We start from the raw sequence: 20,006 nt of genomic DNA, 5'->3' as shown, positions 1-20,006 counted from the left end.
ATTTTTTATTATGGACAAATTCAAACATTAAAAAAAGGTATAATAAGCCCCCTGTTCATATGTCTTAGTTTGACTCATTTTCAAATCATGGCCTTTACGTGATATTTCTTACCTGTGTTCTTGTTCCCCACCTCCCTATCCTTTTTAAGGCAAATCTCATTTATTTTCATTGGTACATATTTTAGTATGTATCTCTGAACAATAAGGATTCCTTTTAAAAACAATAACTTTAGGGGCATCTGGGCAATTCAGTTGGTTGGGTGTTCAGCTCTTAATTTTAGCTAGGGTCATGGTCTTGCAGTTTGTGAGATCAAGCCTTGCATTGGGCTCTGTGCAGACAGAACAGAGCCTGAAGCCTGCTTGGGATTCTCTGTTTCTCTGCTCACCTCTCACTCTCTCTCTCTCACTCTCACTCTCTCACTCTCTCACTCTCTCACTCTCTCACTCACTCAAAAATAAACATTTAGAAAAAATAAAGAGATCTTTCTAAAACATGGCCAAACCTTCCTCTGAGTGTGTTGAACCAGATTTTACAGAGAGATGGGGAGATCTGAATTTACTGTTTGGAATATTAGTTATTGTGCTGAAATTGGGGAGAGGCAGTTGGCTAACAGACATCAGCGGGGTGTTTGCTTCCACATGAAATGACTTTACTGTGGATTGTACTTTTTGAGTGCTATGTTTCAGGCTTGTATTTGGGAGGAGGGTTCTTTCTTCCTTTTTTTTAAATTGGAGTACAGTTGAGACACAGTGTTAGATTAGTTCTGATGTACAGCATAGTGATTCCACAACTCTGTTATGTTGTGCTCACCGCAAGTGTAGCTACCCAACTTTCACCATACGGTGCTATTATTGCACCATTGACTCTATTCCCTCTGCTATACTTTTCATCCCCGTGACTTATTCCGTAGCTGGAAGCCCATACCTCCCACTGTCCTTCACCCATTTTGCCCCCCTCCCCCTTCCCCTTTGGCAACCACCAGTTTCTTCTCTGTACTTATGGGTCTGTTACTGCTTTTTTGCTTATTTATTTGTTTTGTTTTTTAGATTGCACATATGAGTAAAATCATGGCATTTGTATTTTACTTACTGACTTATTTCACTTAGTATAATACCTTCTAAGTCCATCTTTGCTGTCACAAATGGCAGGATCTTATTATTTTTCATGGCTGAGCAATATTTGTGTGTGTGTGTGTGTGTGTGTGTGTGTGTGTGTGTGTGTGTGTAGTATTTTTTCTTTATCCATTCATCTACCAGTGGACGCTTGGTGGGTTGCTTCCATATCTTGGCTATTGTAAGTAATACTGCAATAAATATAAGGGTGCGTATATCTTTTCGAGTTAGTGTTTTTGTTTTCCTTGGGTGAATACCCAGTAGTGGAATTACTGGATTGTATGATGCTATATGTTTTTAATTTTTTGAGGAATCTCCATACTATTTTCCACAGTGGCTGTGCCAATTTACATTCTCACACCCATAGTGCACGAGGGTTTCTTTTTCTCCACATCCTCGCCAACGCTTATTATTCCTTGTCTTTTTCATGATAGCCCTTTGACAGATACAAGGTGATATCTTAATTGTGGTTTTGACTTAGGAGGGTTTTCTTTAACATGCCAACAGCTTCACCTTTTGCTCCTGTTTGCTTTATCTGATCTTTAATTTGGGAAAACATATTGTTTGAATGCTAAAATATGTATAAATTAGCTATGCACGAAGTTCATGGTAGTGACTGAGGGAATATGAACTTCTCTTGAATCTTTTCTCCTGCACAGAAGCCTTTTTTGTTGGCTTCTGCATTTAACACGTGATTTGCTCTCAAATGAGTTCTGGGTAAATGTGGTATCATTGTGACTGTTTGATTCCCTTTTTTAATAGGAAAAAATAAGTGCAATACAAAGATTGAAAGTTAAGCTAGCACTACATGCCTATTTTATATTTATGAATTAAGCTATTTTTAAATCTTCATGAAATTATGCGCTTTTTTTTCTCTTCTAGTTTATTCTCCAGATATGCCTTCACGGCTTCCAATCCAAGACATATTTGCCGGACTGGTTACAAGTATTGGCACTGCAATACGATACTGGTTTCATTATACACTTGTGGCCTTTGCATGGTTGGGAGTTGTTCCTCTTACAGCATGTGCGTATTCACTTCTCCGTGGTTGGAGTAATTTAAAATTTACGTAACTATTTAATATTACAAAGTTATATTGTATCATATTTGTGTTCAAATGGTATTTAATTATTTGATATTATAATTTCATGTATTTGGAAAGCCTCGCTTAGAAAACGTCCACCTAAATTAAGAACTGTTATCAACAGATCATTTTATCAAATGAATGTGGGAAAGACAAACACAGCATACAGAGGCTAATAATGAAGGTTCATGAAAGAGTTGAAAAAGCAAAAGCAAATTATAATTGGAAGGACCATGATTTTTATTCTCTGAAGTATATTAGAAATTTCAAAGATTGCAGAAGGTGGACTATTTTGAGATTTTCTCCCTCTTTTAAAAGACAACTCATGTATCTATTATTATAGTCCTGAATAATCGGGAGGCTTATCTTTCAAGATATAGGAGGTTTTCTAGAGGTTGGTATACTAACCCTTAATTGATCCCTTTTGTGTTTTTACTTTTTTGTGTGTTTATTATTTAAATGTTTACTCATTTTTGAGAGAGCGTGTGTGTGTTCATGCACAAGCAGGGAAGGGGCGGGGCGGGGGGGGGGGGGACAGAGGGTCCGAAGTGGGGTCCGTGCTGACAGCAGCGAGCCCGATGCAGGTCTCAAGAACGTGAACTACAAAAATCACAACCCAAGCCACAGTCTGACATTTAACTGACTGAGCCACCCAGGTGCCCCTGTTTTTTGTTTTTAAAGACATGCAGAAGGTTAGATAGCATATGGTTCCAGAGTGTGCAGATATGATTCTTTGGAATTAGATGCAAATGAGTTTTTATTTTTTATTTTTTATTTTTTTTATTTTTTATTTTTTTTAACGTTTATTTATTTTTGAGACAGAGACAGAGACAGAGCATGAACGGGGGAGGGTCAGAGAGAGGGAGACACAGAATCTGAAACAGGCTCCAGGCTCTGAGCTGTCAGCACAGTGCCTGACGCGGGGCTCGAACTCACGGACCGCGAGATCATGACCCGAGCTGAAGTCAGCCGCTTAACCGACTGAGCCACCCAGGCGCCCCGCAAATGAGATTTTTAAATAAGCATAATTCATATTGTCGTTTCTCTTTAGAATAAAATACACTTGATCATTCATGAAGATGAAAGTCTTTGGGGATACATCAAATAGCAGAATAAGTATTGTTGGAGAGTGAGGTGGTGAACTAGGAGATTGAGCAAGGAGTTCTCTAGGATGGAACTCAGAGACAAGAAGTTGCAAGTATGAGGGGAAAAATCAGGAGGTACAGGCTGTATCCAGTTGTTTCACGATCTGTCTAGTAAGTACTTTGAGAAGGTGAAAGAGATACTGGACAGGAGGAAATGACCAGCCTCTTTTCGATTGAAGGAGAGACGGCTGACCATGATGAAGGATAGAGACGCATGAACCTAGACATTCTGGTCTTCCAGGGCTGACTAGCATGGTAGATAATCCATTTTCAGATCGTCCTACAAAGTAATGAAACTCAGACTGGCATTAGACTTAAAATCAGCGGCTTTGAATGCCAGAAGACAGCAGAGACTTCAGATTTTGGCAAAATTTCTGAACCTGAAATCTACCCATAAATTATTCTCAGATGAAGGGACAAAATGCAGACATTTCAGTCAGTGCAAAGGCATGAAAAGCTTGCCACCTCAAACTATTTATGAAAAAAGCATTTGAGGACATACTTCACCAAAATGAGTAAGAAATCGGAAAGGCATGAGCTACGAAGAAAAAGAAACAAGTGCTTCTCACAGCTAACCAGCAATTTTAATCTATAGTGATTGGTAATTTTTCTTTGTGAGGGGACTGTGGGTGCTGTAGATACAGATAGGAAAGTATAGTGTGACTGCATATTAAAAATAAGAGGGGTAAGCAAATAGAGCCCAGAACTAGACTCACATCTGCATCATCACCTGAATCACAACAGAGGTACCACTGCTGTTCGGTGGAAGAAAGCTGATCCTTTCAGTATATGGTACAGCATCACCTGGCTGGCCAGATGAAAAATGAACCATGTCATTATCTTACACCTGACACAAAAATTAATTTGAGTTGGATCATAATCTTGAATGTGCATGTTACAACCAAAAGACTTCTAAAAAAAAAAACATGGGAGAATAACCATAAAAGAAAATACTGAATAAATTAGACTTCAGTGAAATTGAGAACTTTTATTCATGCTTAGATACCTTTGAGAAAGGCAAGCCACAGAGAGAAGATATTTGCAATACATACTTCAAACAAAGGACTTGTATCTACGGTATGTAGGGAACTCCTAAAAGTCAGTAAGAAAGAGGCAGACAACCCAAATAAAAAGTAGACAAAAGATCTGAACAGTTGTTTCTGGAAAGAAGATGATCTAAATAGCCAGTGAACACACAAAAAGCTGCTCGGCATCATTAGTCGTCAGGGAAATGCACAAGAAGATACTACTACGTACTCCGCGAAATGGCCGAAACTAAAATATAAGACGATGCCAAATGTTTCTTAGGGTGTGGAGCATCTGGAACATGCCTTTGTTGGTGGAGGGAATATATATGGTGTAACTACTTCAGAAAACTGTGTGGCAATATCTGACAGATGCTAAATATTATAAATACCTATGATCCAACCTGAAGTTCCATTTCTGGGAATATAGCTGACAGAAACTACAGCCTGTGTCCTCTAAAAGACGTGTGTAAGAATGATCACAGCAGCTTTGCTAATAGGAGTTCACCGGAACCAACCAAATACCTATCAACAGTAGAGTGCATACATTGTGGTTTATCTATACAAGGGAATACTACTTAGCAGTGAAAAAATAGGTGATTATTGTGATGCGGAATAACATGGATGAATTTTACTCTGAGAGAAAGAAGCGAGGCACAAGAGAGTTTGGATTGCATTTATGTGAAATTTCAAAGTAGGCCAAATTGGGGGTGCCTGGATGGCTCAGTTGGTTGAGCATCTGACTTGGCTCAGGTCATGATCTCACAGTTGGTGAGTTCAAGCCCCGTGTTGGGCTCTGTACTGACAGCTTGGAGCCTGAAGCCAGCTTCGGATTCTGTGTCTCCCTTTCTCTCTGCCCCTCTCCCACTTGCGCTCTGTCTCTCTCTCTCGAAAATAAACAAGCATTAAAAAAAAAATTTTAAGTAGGCCAAATTAATCTATGGTGATAGAGATCAGACTAGCAGCTACCTTTTGCTGGAGATTCCAACTGGGAAGGGGATTGAGAAGCCTTCCACGGAGCTAGAAATGCTGAATATCTTGATCTGGGTGGTAGTTTCTTGGATATATGTACATACATAAAAATTCACCCAGACGCATACTTAAGATTCACGTAAATTTTACCCTAATAAGAAGTAACAAAATGAAACTTAAAACTGAGTGCCAGAAGAGTAGAAGTGGGATTGAGTTTTTATCCTGGGGAGTGGGAGTAGGAAACAGCAAATATCTGAAAATCTAACAAAAGACAGGGAGAGAGGGTAGAGGGAGGGAAGTAAGAGAGGAAGGGGTAAGGTTGCAACTTCTGTGATCCTAAGACTTTAGATTTATCTATCGCAAGATAGGGGCTTACGGTTCTGTACAGAGAAAAGTGATTCACTGTAAGAGATAAGTACAGAGCAGCTCAGGTTAATGCTAGAGGGATGTCAGCAAATGCTGACAAAACAAAGGAACAGCATTAATCAGCCAGATGTCATTCAAGATGAAACACTTTAATGGGTAAAAAGCATTTATTTTGTATGAGTAAAATGCATAGGCTACCAAGCAAATAAAATTGAAGAACTTTTATGCACCAGAGAACAGGACTTTGAAGTATGTAAAGTGTTCATAGTCAAGTGGAAGACTAACCTCTCTAAAAGCAGTAGATCAAATAATAAATTAAGTAGGGACTTAAAGAATTTACATAATACAATCAACAAGCTGAATCTCTGTTCTCACTTGTTACACACGCACACACTCATACTCAGAATTTAAGTTCTGCCACAAATACATGGTCTGTAACTTTTTTTTTTTTTTTTTTTTTTTTTTTTTTTTTTTTTTTAGTCTGTAACTTTTTTAAGTTAGCAGTGTACCCTGGGACCTTTCCATGTGAGAACTTGTTGAGCTACCTTAGTTTTTAATGGATGCATAGCACTCTGCACTGAGGACACCTGTAATTTATGAATCCATTTTCTTATCTACAGACATTTGGTCTGTTGTCAGTTTTACTTTGTTACAAACCACACTTGCTTGGAATATTTTATAAATGTATAGAAGTCATTTCTATTACAGAAATCTTTTCCTGCCTTTTCATTTCGATTTGGCTTTTGAAAACAGCCGTTGAGGTCACTGAAAATTTTTGATACAAGGCCATAGGGAGTGCTTAAACTAATATACAAGTTCTGGTTAGAAGGAAAATCTCAGCTGTTTCCTCATGGGCCCCATTTCTGTTCTTGACTTTTCTGAGTAAGAGGATGAGGGGATGGCGGTGCCTTCACCCACACTTGATCTTTTTTTCCCTTCATGGCCAGACCCTTAGTCTGTGTTGTTTCAAAATTGGTTGTTAGTGTGCTATTCATGTTATTAGAGCCTTTACTCTTCTGGAAAGTCCTCTTAATTTCAAATTGTATACCCTTGAACTGAAACCTTTTATTTTTGTGAGCAGACTCCATGAATTTTAGAATTCTCGGTTCAGAAAAATTCTCCGTGTTGTAATTTGGAGGTCTTTAATGTAGATTTTTTTCCTTTTCAAACATCTAAGCTCATTCAATAGAAACAAGTCAGTCTATAGAGAATCTAAGCTCTCAACATGAGTGTGTGATGTTGACTCACTATTTTTACGCTTAGTTCACCGTGTTGGGTTTTTTTGATGTAGTATTGTATCGTATTGCCTAGTATAGCGTTTACTGTAGTAAGACAGCCTTGCAAAGACTAAATATTTCAGTGGCTTTCACTTCACCGCTGTTTAATCGAGGCCCTGAGTTCATGGTGAGCGTTATAACCACATGCTGTCTTGCTCTTTTTGCTAGGCCGTATCTACAAGTGCTTGTTTACTGGCTCCGTGAGCTCACTACTGACACTGCCACTGGACATGCTGTCCACGTGAGTACTGAACCTTGTGAAGCTGGAAGGCCGCACAGCACGGAGAGTGCTCGTTTCTCCTGCACACATCTATGTTTCTTACAATTTGAAAATTCCTTTTGTTCCGAGGACAAAAAGTAACTTACGTGTCTTAGTCTGACAGTTATAGGTACAGAAGAAGTGGCTGGCAACACGTACGTGTTTGTTTAAAAACAGATATGTTTTAAAGGACTGTTTTGTAACCGGGGGGCGGGGGGGCACCTCTTAAATGGGCTCATGCAATGTGAGATCTACGCTGCTGTGTTCCTGTGCTGAGAGTTCATTTAAACATGTGTTTTTGATGACATAGGCATTTGAATACAAATTTTTTTAAATGTTTCTTGTGATTATTAGAATATGGACTCTAAAAAAACTTGTTCGTGGTCATTGTTTTACTGTATCTTGATTTGACATCAAGCATCGTAATAGCGTTTTTGGGGGGAAAGACGTGTGTTTTATTACTGATGTCAGAATTAGAAATGCTGTAAATGATTAACTGTATCAGGATCACTAGAATATTCAGCCTACCAAAATTGCACCTATATTTGCCAAATCTTTTGTACCCAGTTGACCTTAGGTTCCTGATCCTTATGTCAGTGAGAACAAAGAACAGTATCAAACCCTTCTGTGAACAAGAGTATTCAGAGTATATTACCATAAAAATCAGTCACTCGGCAAAAGGAGAGAGGAAGCTGTATTTCCAATAGAAAAGAAATTAGGAATTCTTTGAAGTCTCTTGCATCTGCATCACTACTTCTAATCATGTTTCTAAATATTTAGAAACATTGGTTGTGTCTGTGACTTGGTTTTTCTGCTTGCTGGTTATACCTTTTTGGGTAGAACAGGCAAGGTACTGCATTTCTGTCTGTTTCTTTGGCAGTATAGGGAATAATAGGTTTTCATTGAAGGTTTTCAGCTTGAGCCTTATTTACATTAGAATTGTTTTTTGTTTTCATTTTTGAAGAACAGCTGTGATAAAGTAATTTTTAGAAGTAGACAGAGGCCTCTAAATAGGGCACTGATGGCTGTGGCCATGAGACAAAACAGGGAAGCAGTAATTTAACACACTTGAAAATCTGGAACTAGTGTAAGGAGATAACCCTTTGTGTAAAAATACAGGCCTTTTGTGAAATGATGCAGTAGAAACCAACAGGATAGTGATCCCTTTTCTGGACATCAGATTTTTAGCTCAGCCGTCCAGAGCATGGTCTTAGTACAGAAGTTTAAAAAGTCTGTCTTAAATGGCTCAGCTGTCATTTGTGTGTATGACATAGTTCACCTCTGACTTTCAGTTAGGAATTGTGTACAAAGCAAAGATGCATATTAGAAGTAGTGAGGGAGGTCAGAAAAAGCAAGGGGTGACTGCTAAGTGGGATGGAAGTCTTATTTTCATAGGTATAAACTAATGAAAGAACCATTTCACGTAGGGAAGGCTTATTCCATTTAGTTTGGACTGAAATTCCGTAAACCATTATAGTTTATGAGTGTGTGTAGTGGAGGCCAGTCAGTATCTCAGTTGTTTAGAAAAGTTGGCTTGAGTTCCTATCTGGACAGTTTAATGAAGTAGAGAAATACATTATTTTTCTCATGGTTTCTGTTTTAATGGCTAAGTTAACATTTACCAAAGCCTGAATTGGGAGGCATCGGCTATGTGAAAAACAGGTGTTTATGGAAGCCGTGTCGGTGAAAATGCCAGACAAAGTGTAGTACTTTACTAGCTACCTTCACTTCTTATTGGTAGAACCGTTGAACAGCTGGTTATTTGGCAGGTGTGATCACTTAGGTGATACAGAGAGGTAGTTGGTTGTAACAGAAGGAACCCTAGCATTGGAATACGGTGTCTGTAGCTGGAAGTTTTTTGGTGACCTTGGGCAAATCACTGGAAATTTCTGAACCCGTTTCCTCATCTGTAAAGTCAGGAAGATCATGCCTCAGGGATTTGGGTGGGCTATTCAAAGATTAAATTCACATATATCCATAAAAACTCCATGTGAATTTTGAGTACTTGTGGTAGTGTTATAGCAGAATTCTCCCCAAAGCTCAGAGCCGTTGCTTGCCTTACATTGGCAAGCTCCCCTTTTCTTTCTAACCTGATTGGTTGGTGAGCCACCAGAATCGCCTTTGAGACACTGCTGATTAACGAGAAGAACACCGAAGGCATGGATGGGGGGGATAGTCAAAAGAAATTGTAAACGTGGTTTGGTTTCATAATTCCATGCTGCCTTTTACAGTTTGAAGAATTGAGCCAGTTTTCCTGAAAGCAATTTTAGCTAAACTACTTTTTTTTTTTAATGAGCATTATTTAATTTTCTCTATAGGATTAATTTTATTTCTGCAATTTTACTTTAAATTTCTTAATATTGTAGCTGCTGCTTATATATTCTGTAGCTAAGTTCTCCAGATCATCTCTAGGCACAACATACTAAAGCAGTTAATTACTGCTTTAAAACATACTGCCCCCAAAACTTACTGACTTAAAACAACAGTAATTTTGTTTGCTCATAATTCCGGGGGCCAGCAGTTTGAGCTGAGCTCAGCTGATCAGTTCATCTGTTGGGCTTGCCTCAGTTACTCATGTGTTGCCCTGGGTTCGGATGGTCTAGGATGGCTCTGGCTGGGGTGCCGTGGTTCTCTTCCACGTGGCCTCTCATCTCGCAGAAAGCCAGTGGGGCTTCTGTAGGTGGTGGACACAGGGCAGCATTCTAAAAGAGTGAAAGCGGAAGCTCACAAGCTGTCTTCTAGGCGCTAAACTCAGACAGCCTCTCCTTCATCCAGGCAGTTCACAGAACCAGCCCTGACTCTAGATAGGAGGGAAAAGAACTCTACAAAGGGTTTGTTACTGTTTAAAACTGACGTCAAACAGTTGTTATGCTTATTGCTGGTGACAAGTAGAGAGTAGAGAAGGGGGTGTTTTAGTCCCAAGCTATCAAAGTTTTAATAATCTGAAGGGTTCCTTAGCTCAGGAGTGGTTAGCATTCGTCTTTTGATTGGGATATATTCCAGATCATATCTGTGGGCCACATCAGTTCTTTAAGTTTGGAGCTTGTAGGCTGAGATTGCTCAAATGGATCCTTCTTCAGACTTTCCATGGAGGAAAAAAGTCATTCCATTCTGATGGAAGATTTTCCTAAGGCCACCAAGATTTTTGAGTTATCCTTGAATTATTCTGAAATCAGACGTAGGCTGGGGAAGGACAAGCCCTTTCAGAGAGGGAGAGAACAAAGAGGCCTTTGGTGTCATGATAATGTATTTTCATGTACGACTGTAAAGGAACCGTAGTGTCTTTCTGAATTGGTTGAGGGACTACCGGTAGGTTTGCAGTTGCCATCAAAATTCGATCTGCTTTCTAAGTGACACTTGTCTAAAGTGCGTTACAGACTTTGTCTTATACACTGCATAGCGAGTATCTCTCGGCCTTTCTTGGGCATTGTCATTAGGCCTTTCTGGAGGTGCTTCTGTCCCTTTCTATTTTACTGGTTATCTTCATGTGTGTGGGTCTCAGCCAACCAAGTTTGTTAAATTTGTGTGTAAAGTAAGGATAAGGAGAGTCTCCCTGAGGGTTGGACAGTCACTCACCTCTAGTAAATTACGTGTACGTTCGGCTGCTTTTGGTTTTTTGCTTTTTGCCTGCCTGTTTCTAAGCCATGTTCATAGAGAAGCTAGGTAGCTAAGTTCTGTGTAGTTCTTATGTTATTCTTTGCTTATTAAAATAAAAACACACATAGTAGAAATGTAGAAAAAAATATATTTGGCCAACTTATAAGATAGTTAGAATTTCACCATTCTCAGAAGTAATTCTCAGAGGCTGATTTCACCCAGAAGATGATGACTTCTTTTTCTGGCCATTCTTCTGACATTTAAGTGTAAAATGAAATGTTGTTACCTTTGTTTTCTTAATTTTAAGTGTTCTTTGGAGTAATTCTCTATAATTTTTTTTTAATAGGGACAATTTATTGGCGGATTGTTTGCAGGGTTGTTTCGTGGTGACGTGCACGCTGTGTGCATTCATCAGCCTCGTGTGGTTGCGAGAGCAGATAGTCCACGGGGGGGCACCGATTTGGTTGGAGCATGCTGCCCCACCCTTCAATGCTGCTGGGCACCACCACAATGAGGTAACTCCCTCGCCCCCGGTGATTCTATCTGAGTAGGACGTGGGAATTACTGTCACCTTCTGAGACCTAAACCCTTGACTCCTGTGCCCCTCATTCAGAAGCAGGACAGTGAAAAGGTTTGGGAGAAGATTAAGGGAGATGCAAAAAATCAAAAGAAGGCTACTTTTCCTTTGCCTCTTAATTTTCTAGTGAGATTGGGAACAATGGTGAGGGTGTACCGAAGCGCTCTTGTACTCTCTTTGCCTGGATTTACTACTTAACGCTGGCCTGGAAGTTACCATGTGTACTTCCTGGATATGATGCTGATGTGCCGCCTGGTACTAAGGAGGCTGCATACCTCCTTGGTTCATCAGTTTCTTCGTATGTAAATTGCTTGTGTTTCCTGCTCCCAGTAGCAACATTACCAAAAGTAGAAAAATCGGAACCCTGTTAACAGTCTGGTGCATTTTCGCTGTTTCTTGATGAGAGATGCCATGCTTAATGTTAGATACAGGAGCATTTGCTGGAAGTATTAAGAGAAAGAGGATGAGGTAAATGATTTTTAGTGTCTTGCTTGCTGAGAAATTTTGGGGCTGACAGTGTCAAAATATTAACTACTTACGTTCGAAAACTACTTACACTTCATACAGTTTTATTATGAAAAATTGACTCTAAGATACTCAGAATGATAATTAACAACTTAATTTTTCATTTAAGGGCCTTCTGTGTCAGTGTGTAGCTTGGTCTCCTCAAATTCTGACATTCTTTTTAAAAAAATTTTTTAACGTTCATTTATTTTTGAGAGAGAAAGCATGCAGGAGCAGGGGAGGGGCAGAGAGAGAGGACAGAGAATCTCAAGCAGGCTCTGCACTGTGAGTGCAAACCCCAACGTGTGGCCTGAACCCACGAACTATGAGATCGTGACCTGAACCAAAGTCGGACGCTCAACCAATTGAGCCACCCAGGTGCCCCCAAATTCAATCATACTTTTTTCTTTACAGAGTTAAGAGTGTAACTTCTCCTAGCAAATCACACATGCAAGATGTGAGACTAGAAAGAAAAGATACTTCTTATGTAGCATTACTACATTTATGGTCGTACCTCATATTTTGAAGCATTTAATGCAGTTTTTTAAGAATCTTTATGGACTCCATGGGGGTTCAGTGTTTTCCTTAACTGTAGCTGTGTCTTTGCATTTGGTCGGTAGCAGAACTTAGTAAGAGCCAGAGGAGAATGCATGCGGGAACTGACAGCGTCCATACGGATAGGTTCACCTACTGAGCAGGAATTAGACACCTTTTCCTCAAGTATTTAACTGATAACTGAGAATTAAGTTCTGTATCTGTACGGGTGTAAACAAATAGGTAATGAGTAAAACTATTTTCGTCCCTGGGATGGTCACTGAAGGCAGTAAAGAAGAATTGCCACCCTTTCCCAGAGTTGGTTGTGGGGTTTGAGTCTCCTCATGAGCTGCCCCCGCCACCCTCCAGGGGAATCTGAGTTCTCTTTTCCCAGAGGTGAAGAATGGAGTTGGACGGGTACCCAAAGACACTAAGAAATAGAGAAATTCAGAATGATCAAATAAGGTCACCACCAAATGAGATGGTGGCTCAGGAGCCAGAGGTCATCCTAATAATGGCTCCCCAGGTCCAGGTTCCACCAGAGCCTTCTGGGATTCCCCCGGATGGCCTTGATGAAGACTGGAACACGTTGAGATCATTCCGTTGAAGGAATCCTCCCAACCCTGTAGCCTCCAGGAAGAGGTGGCAGCTGGGCTCAAGGGTGTCCTCAGACCTCTCCAGGATCTTGCTGGACAGTGGCTGAGACCCAGTGTTTACACAGAGGAACAGACTGGAGATGCTGGCGTACGAGTAATTCCAGGTTGTCTTGCCTGAGGAGCTCAGAGCGCAGGTGCAGGGATGGCAGCCTGGGGCCAGAATCCCTGGTTGAGTCTCATTGCTCCTTCTTGCTCAGCCTGCATGAGAAGTAACCAGAGTTCTCTTGTTGCAAGATCTGACTGCAGTCGTGGGAAGTCTAACCTTGGTTTTCCTTGAGTTTGCCTTTGACTAGTTGTAATAATAAATCAGAACTCAGGTCTGGATCTCTTTTGGCTGATGCAGCTCTGTTTCCTGAAACTGTGAACTCCAGCAGTTTCTCTCTCCTGTTGTTAAGACAGTCAGCCTGCTGCTTATTTTTACTCTGCTGAATGCCTCCTTTTTTGCCTCCTTTTGTGACATGTTTTAACGTACTGTTTTTATGTATACAAAGGGAATGTTGCTTTAACTTTCTGAATTCTCCATTCTTGCTTTGCTGGCATGAATAGAAGCTTCTGTAACCACACCAGTAACTCATTTGGGATGTGCTTGAAATGTTAAAGTTTGGTCCTCAAAAAAAAAAAAATGTTTAAAGGTGAAGAAGGATTATGGAATCATGCGTTCAGAATAGCCAGCCAGATTTGTTAACCCATTTCCTGTGCTGTTTTTGTGAAATCCCTAAATTGTACTGAATGAATATAGACACTGTGACGTGAATTCACGCTCTTATATACTGAGTTGATCCAAAATCAGATACTTGTAGAAAAGGTGACTTTGAGAGGTGTGTTTTGGAATTTTAACAGTGTGTGTGTTTATTAGTTTTATTTTTTTAGCAGGAAGAGTGCTGTTTGGAAATAGAGCAAAACTGAGACAAGTTAGCTAAATTTCTGGGCTTCTCTGTCACTTTAGGCTCCAGCGGGAGGCAATGGTGCTGAAAATGTGGCCCCTGACCAGCCTGCTAACCCGCCGGCCGAGAACGCGGTGGTGGGAGAAAACCCTGATGCCCAGGACGATCAGGCAGAAGAAGAGGAGGAGGACAACGAGGAGGAAGAGGACGCGGGCGGGGAAGATGCAGCCGATGCCAACAACGGGGCCCAGGGTAATGGCCGCTGGCCCATCCTTCTGTTCCCTCCATGACCATGAACCCACTTCCAGCTTTCCTTGAGGAGAAGGACTAGAATTTTCAAAATTTTATGGGCTTGGAGTTGTATTTCCGGCCTGTTTTTACTCTGTTTTGCAAACTTGCATTTCTGGATATACATACGTGTAATTTTTTTTTTTTCCTGTGAAGCAGGGTACATTTTGTGTTTTATTTATGTATTTAATGTTTATTTTTGGGCGAGTGCAGGTGGGGGAGGGGCAGACAGAAGGGGACAGAGGATCCGAAGCAGGCTCTGTGTTGACAGCAGCAAGCCTGATGCAGGGCTCAAACTCAACGAGCCACGAGATCGTGGTCTGAGCCCAAGTGGGATGCTTTACCAACTGAGCCACCCAGGCGCCCCACGTTCTGTGTTTTAAAATCCTGCTTTACATGGGAGTTTTTTAGAATGAATAGGAAGAAGTTACTTGTAAGTTGTAGTAGATCCTAGGTTGTTTTTTTTTTTTAAGGAATTTGATACAGATATACTTTATTCCTTTCCATTTCTATTAAGTCAGCACAGCTTTTTATATCAAAGAAGAATTCTTGAGGTGTACACGGCAGGCCAGATGCCATTAAGGAGGCCATTTCTCTTCTTTTCTAGCAGTTTGTGACTCCAGAAAGTTAAGAAAATCCAAGACTGTGCCCGCCAGCCTGCTATATCGCTAGCTCACCACCTCCATTTCCCCCTCTTGCCCCAGAGTTTTCCTGTCAAGCACCATACTGTGTCTAGGCCCACTTGACATTGCTGACATCAGAGTGCCTCCCGGGCGCCGGCACTCGTGTCCCTGCCTTCATGGAATTTCTGGTCTCTGTGAAGAAGCAGGAATACCCAAGTGAACAAGTACCTCGTTACACATTGTGATAAGTGTGCAGGTTGCTCTGAGGATGCTCTTGGGAAAGACCCTTTTTAAGTAGGTTCTCCGGGTAGCTCAGAGTCGGTGACAGCTGAGACCTGGAAGGATGAGAAGTGAGTTGGGTCATGGGAGCAAGGGCCTTCATCGGGAGGGGCGAGTGTGTGTTCAAAGGCTCTGAGAATGTGGCCCTGCATTCAGGGCACTGAATGCAGCCTCCATTTCCCTGTCTCGGTCCAGCACAATAGCTCCTAACGAGCTGCTGTTCTCTGCTCTCGCCCCACTGTATTCTCACTGCACAGAATGTTCCTAGTGCCTCCTGCCTTAAATTCTTGTGGTTTCTCCGTTGTACTAAAGAAGAAAACATAGTCCAGTTTTACCTTCCCCGCTTGTATGATTGGACCTCTGTCTGCCTTTCATACTGTCTCTTCTGCCACCCTCCCCCCGTGAAGAAGTCTTGTCCCCTGCCTTCCTCACCTTTCTCAAGTTTGCCAGATTCATTCTGGTTTAGTTCCTCTCTTTCACATAATCGTATTTATTGCCTTTCCAACACTTAACCACAGTCTAAAATCAACTATGTATGTGTTTCATTTGTTTATATGTGTTCTTCCTGCCTAACAGGCAAGTAGTGTTGGTTCAGCTTCTCATCGCTGGTTTACAAAACACCAAACTAAAAGAATGTGTTTTATTGTTTGTGGTTCAGGTTCCATCAGTAATCTTTAAATGACAATTATATTTCCAGATGACATGAACTGGAATGCTTTAGAGTGGGACCGAGCTGCAGAAGAACTTACGTGGGAAAGAGTAAGATTCTTTCATGCATTCTAGTGTTGTTTTTAATTATGTTAATTATTTGAGAAAGAGCACAGGGCAGGGGCAGAGAGAGAACCCAAGCAGGCTCCTCACTGTCAGCGTGGAGCCCAATGCAGGGCTTGAACTCACGAACCGTAAGATCATGATCTGAGCTGAGATCAAGAGTCGGAAGCTTAACTGACTGAGCCACCGAGGTGCCCTGCATTCTAGTGTTTTAACCTGAAACTGTGTTTTAAAGTCAGCCATTTTTATATTTATACACTAATTTTGTAGTCAACATTTGATGGAGACTGTGAACTTTAATTTCTAGAGAAAAGTAATGTATTGTTTGTGGTGAAAATATTAAAAATATAATCTTATTACTGACTATTTTTCTATTTTCTGGCCTTTAATACAAACACATTGTGGACTTTTGGAAAATGAAGTAACAATTTAAATGAAGTATTATTCCGATACTGCAAGTTGATAGGTCCTGAAATCTTGACTGGCTCCATAGCTAATGTAAGAAGTAAACCCAAGATGGAATTGTTTGATTTCATAATCATAAGATTTAGAATAAAAGGAGGCCCAGATATAAAACTCTAGTTTTACTCGAAAATGGTGAGCTGTTTTAGAAAGTAGTGGCTAAGGATTATGTTTACAGATAATTGAAAATGAGCCTTTTTTATAAATAGAAAAAAAATCCTGTTGCATCTTTAATTCATGTATATTGTTATTTATTTTAGATGCTAGGACTTGACGGATCACTAGTTTTTCTAGTAAGTAAAGCCAATATTTTTTAATAATAAGAGTTGTGACTTAATTATCTTAATGACTCAGCAGTTTCAGATTTACAGTATTATGTGCTGGCTTTTTTACGCTAAAGGTCAGCATGCCCTGTGCCTTTTGATTACTTGATATGTTGAAGAAGGTCTGTTTTGTGTATTGAAAATATTGGCAAAGAACAAAGGTAATAGTATTTAAAAAGGTAATTATTGATTACTTGATTTTTAGAAAACAAAATGAAATACAGAATTGTAGTTAAGAAGAACTTGATCTTTTTTTTTTATTTTTTTTTTTGGTCTTTTTAAACTTTGCAGTATATTAATTCATGCCTGAACTGGTGAAAATAGAGCAGCTTTGCAGTGTTCCCGGTGAGAGGCCCATTTTCATGTTAGGTTTCCACTGTTTGCCAAACCTCACCTATCTTCTTTACTTACTGGTAAAGAGTACAGCTCAGAGGTGAGGAATAGTTCCTTAAAGGAGAAGTGATGCTCTTTTCAGGTTCTGTAATATGAAATCACTTGGGATTTTTGAGTATTAAGGTGACTTTAGCTGCATGGGGAAGATTCCCTACTGCCTCAAACAATCATGTAAGGTGACAGTCATCTTGGAGGTGCTAATACGTAGTAAGTTACTGTGGGGGTGGATGAATGGCCAAGAGGGAATGAGTATTCTAAGACCTCCACTGAGAAAACCGGGGTGCCATAGGGAAAAAAGGGACCAAGGAAGATCAAATGACCTTGCAGAAACCATGAGAACAAAATGGGCAGCGGAAAGAAGCACTGTGCAGTTTACATTCATAAAAAGTTCAGAATTAATGTGATTTTTCAATTTTCCTCCATTTGGAAATTTTCAGTGTCATCTGATTTAAACGAAATCTGGGTATTTTTTGTGAGAGTCTGTAATTTGTAGTGGCTTCTTTCTGAAGAGGAAATGTTTATAGATTGATTTTTTTTCCCTACATGTAACATTATGAACTTGAGCCTTATTAGGCTTAATTGTATGAGCTATGTAATGAAAAATAAGTTGCACATAATTTCTGAAATGAAATCTCAACATTCTAGAGTGAAAATTCCAGTCTCCTAACTAAGTGGAGTAGTCTCGTTAGACATATAGTATGAACATATAGAATTGAGTATGTTTTATTAATGGCTCTTTTCTTTTAGGAACATGTCTTCTGGGTGGTGTCTTTAAACACACTCTTCATTCTTGTTTTTGGTAAGTGGTGTTTATACTGTTATTTATGGTAATAAGATAGGAGTTGTTTTTTTGGAGCCTTGTTATGGGTTTTGTTTTTGTTTGTTTTTAAACACAGGGACATATGAAATGGTTTCAGATAGTTATCCTGTACTGGAAGGCCCCACCCATACAGATAACTTTTCTTTCCTAAGCGACATTGACTATAGTTACCTACCATCTCTGCTTCTTTGGGGCATTTCCATCTCTTTTTATAGAAGCTGGTTTTAGACTGACTTGAGAATAGGCATCATCCTGTCTCTGGAACCAGTTTTGTGGTGATTATCTGTGTGTTCTTCCCTTTGGCAGAAGATCTTGTTTTCCTCTCTCAGAGTCCTATCCGAGGCCTTCCCAGAGACCCTGGCTTGGGAGCTGTCACCAGAGGTGGATATAGGCTTGAGGAGAAAAGTGAACCTTTCCCAAGTGTGAATTCCCTTTAGAACCAAATTCCAGGAAATGCAAAGTCATTTCCAAACACTTTGACAACTGCAACCGTGAGGATTTTGTGACAACACATGAGTCCCTCCTGTTGGGAGTGATTAGAGAAAGGAAGATGGGTGAGGAGACAGAATTCACAGGTTTTTCTGCTTTGAGAAAGATGTAATTCCTGCACCTCTCAAGGGAAAGGAAGTGGAGTCTGATAGAATCAGGCTGTTAGATTGTGCTTTGATTTGTGTCTCATAGAGACACCTCAGGCTACACATCTCTTGTTAGGGCTGATCTTTGAGAAATTCCTTCTTTCTGCATGTGAGTTACCCCTTAATTCTGCTAAGGAGGGGCAGTATAGATTTCCCAATGTTCTTACACTTTATTCTAAGTTATTCGTTTTGGGTTGCCAACCACGTTGTGACTCAGAAAGCAGTTAGGCCTTCAACGGGAAGTGTTGAAGTGTTGTGAAAAAGACATTGAATGTGTAGACTTGAGAATGAGACAAAAAACTAATTTCTGAATATCATCTATGAAAGAACAAAAAAAATTTAAAGGTATCTTGTTGAAACAAAATAATCTTGAAAAAGTTCCATTGATTCTTAATTTTTAGTAGCTATTGAAGATGGTGCAAATTGATAGGAAGCTCATTCTTTGTTTCCTTTTGCGAGGGTTGGGGTGAGGGGGGTGGAAACATGAAAATGAAGATTATTCTGCATACATTCTGCATTATGTAAAATAATTGATACATACATAGAGTGTGAAACTGTTCTGATTCTTTGAGAGAAAAAATGATGTGTAGATTTTGTCTTTGTTCTTGCAAGAAAAGCTTAATGCTGAATTAATGTTTGGAGGAACAAGTCGCCTTTAAAACATGAATTATAGTGGGGCACCTGGCTGGCTTCGTCGGAGGAGCGTGCAACTCTTAAACTTGGAGTTGTGAGTTGAGCCCCGCACTGGGTATAGAGATGACTAAAAAATAAATAAATAAACTTAAAAAGAAAACATGAATTATAGAAACGGGAGCACTCACTTATGTAAAACAAATCTAAGTAAATTTTTTTTTAATCCAGCCTCTAAGCTTATGCTATAAAAAAAGTTGTCTTCGTATAAAACCTGTATATATTATACTTAGGATCTTTTGAAATGAACCAAGAGGTTTTCCTCTTCTTAGGAATATACTTTTCCTTAAAGGTGAATGGTCATTGGGATTAAGCACACTCCTATTTCTTTTCTACTTTAGTTGCTCTGTTGGAATTTTCCACCTCCATTTTTGGACTCTTATGGTCATGTACTTTGCAGAATTATAGCCTTATTATGCAGCTGTGTCCTAGTAGAAGGGAATGATACTGAGAAACTGACCTTAATTTCAGGATATTTATCTGGTAGTTGCTGTGTAATTGGATAGAAATTGTTAACAATTGGTGCTTCTCAGGAGCCTATTTGAGTCATCATCAGAGCTGGGTGTGAACAAAATAGGAAAAATTCTGCATATAGTTTTTTCTCACTCTTATAGGAATTTCTCGTGCTTTATAAATACACGTATTAGTAAAATAATGTGTATATGATTTATAATTTTAAATATGTTGGGAATACCTGTTCAAAATAATTTCTACCCATGGAATATAATC

The 20,006-nt window shown here is 39.8% G+C and overlaps 1 protein-coding gene across 1 annotated transcript in view; it reads left to right on the top strand.

The window, feature by feature from the left end:
- Positions 1–20,006, top strand: part of MARCHF6 (membrane associated ring-CH-type finger 6) — a 78,282-nt gene that overhangs the window by 20,451 nt on the left and 37,825 nt on the right. The window contains exons 4-10 of the mRNA XM_049648277.1: positions 1,996–2,139; positions 7,151–7,223; positions 11,185–11,353; positions 14,056–14,245; positions 15,881–15,942; positions 16,677–16,709; positions 17,880–17,931. Of these exons, the coding sequence (XP_049504234.1) occupies positions 1,996–2,139; positions 7,151–7,223; positions 11,185–11,353; positions 14,056–14,245; positions 15,881–15,942; positions 16,677–16,709; positions 17,880–17,931 (723 nt within the window). The remainder of the gene's footprint in view (positions 1–1,995; positions 2,140–7,150; positions 7,224–11,184; positions 11,354–14,055; positions 14,246–15,880; positions 15,943–16,676; positions 16,710–17,879; positions 17,932–20,006) is intronic.

The sequence above is a fragment of the Panthera uncia genome (assembly GCF_023721935.1).
Source record: "Panthera uncia isolate 11264 chromosome A1 unlocalized genomic scaffold, Puncia_PCG_1.0 HiC_scaffold_17, whole genome shotgun sequence".
Classification (NCBI taxonomy): Eukaryota; Metazoa; Chordata; class Mammalia; order Carnivora; family Felidae; genus Panthera; species Panthera uncia.
This window is presented reverse-complemented; position numbering and strand designations above follow the sequence as displayed.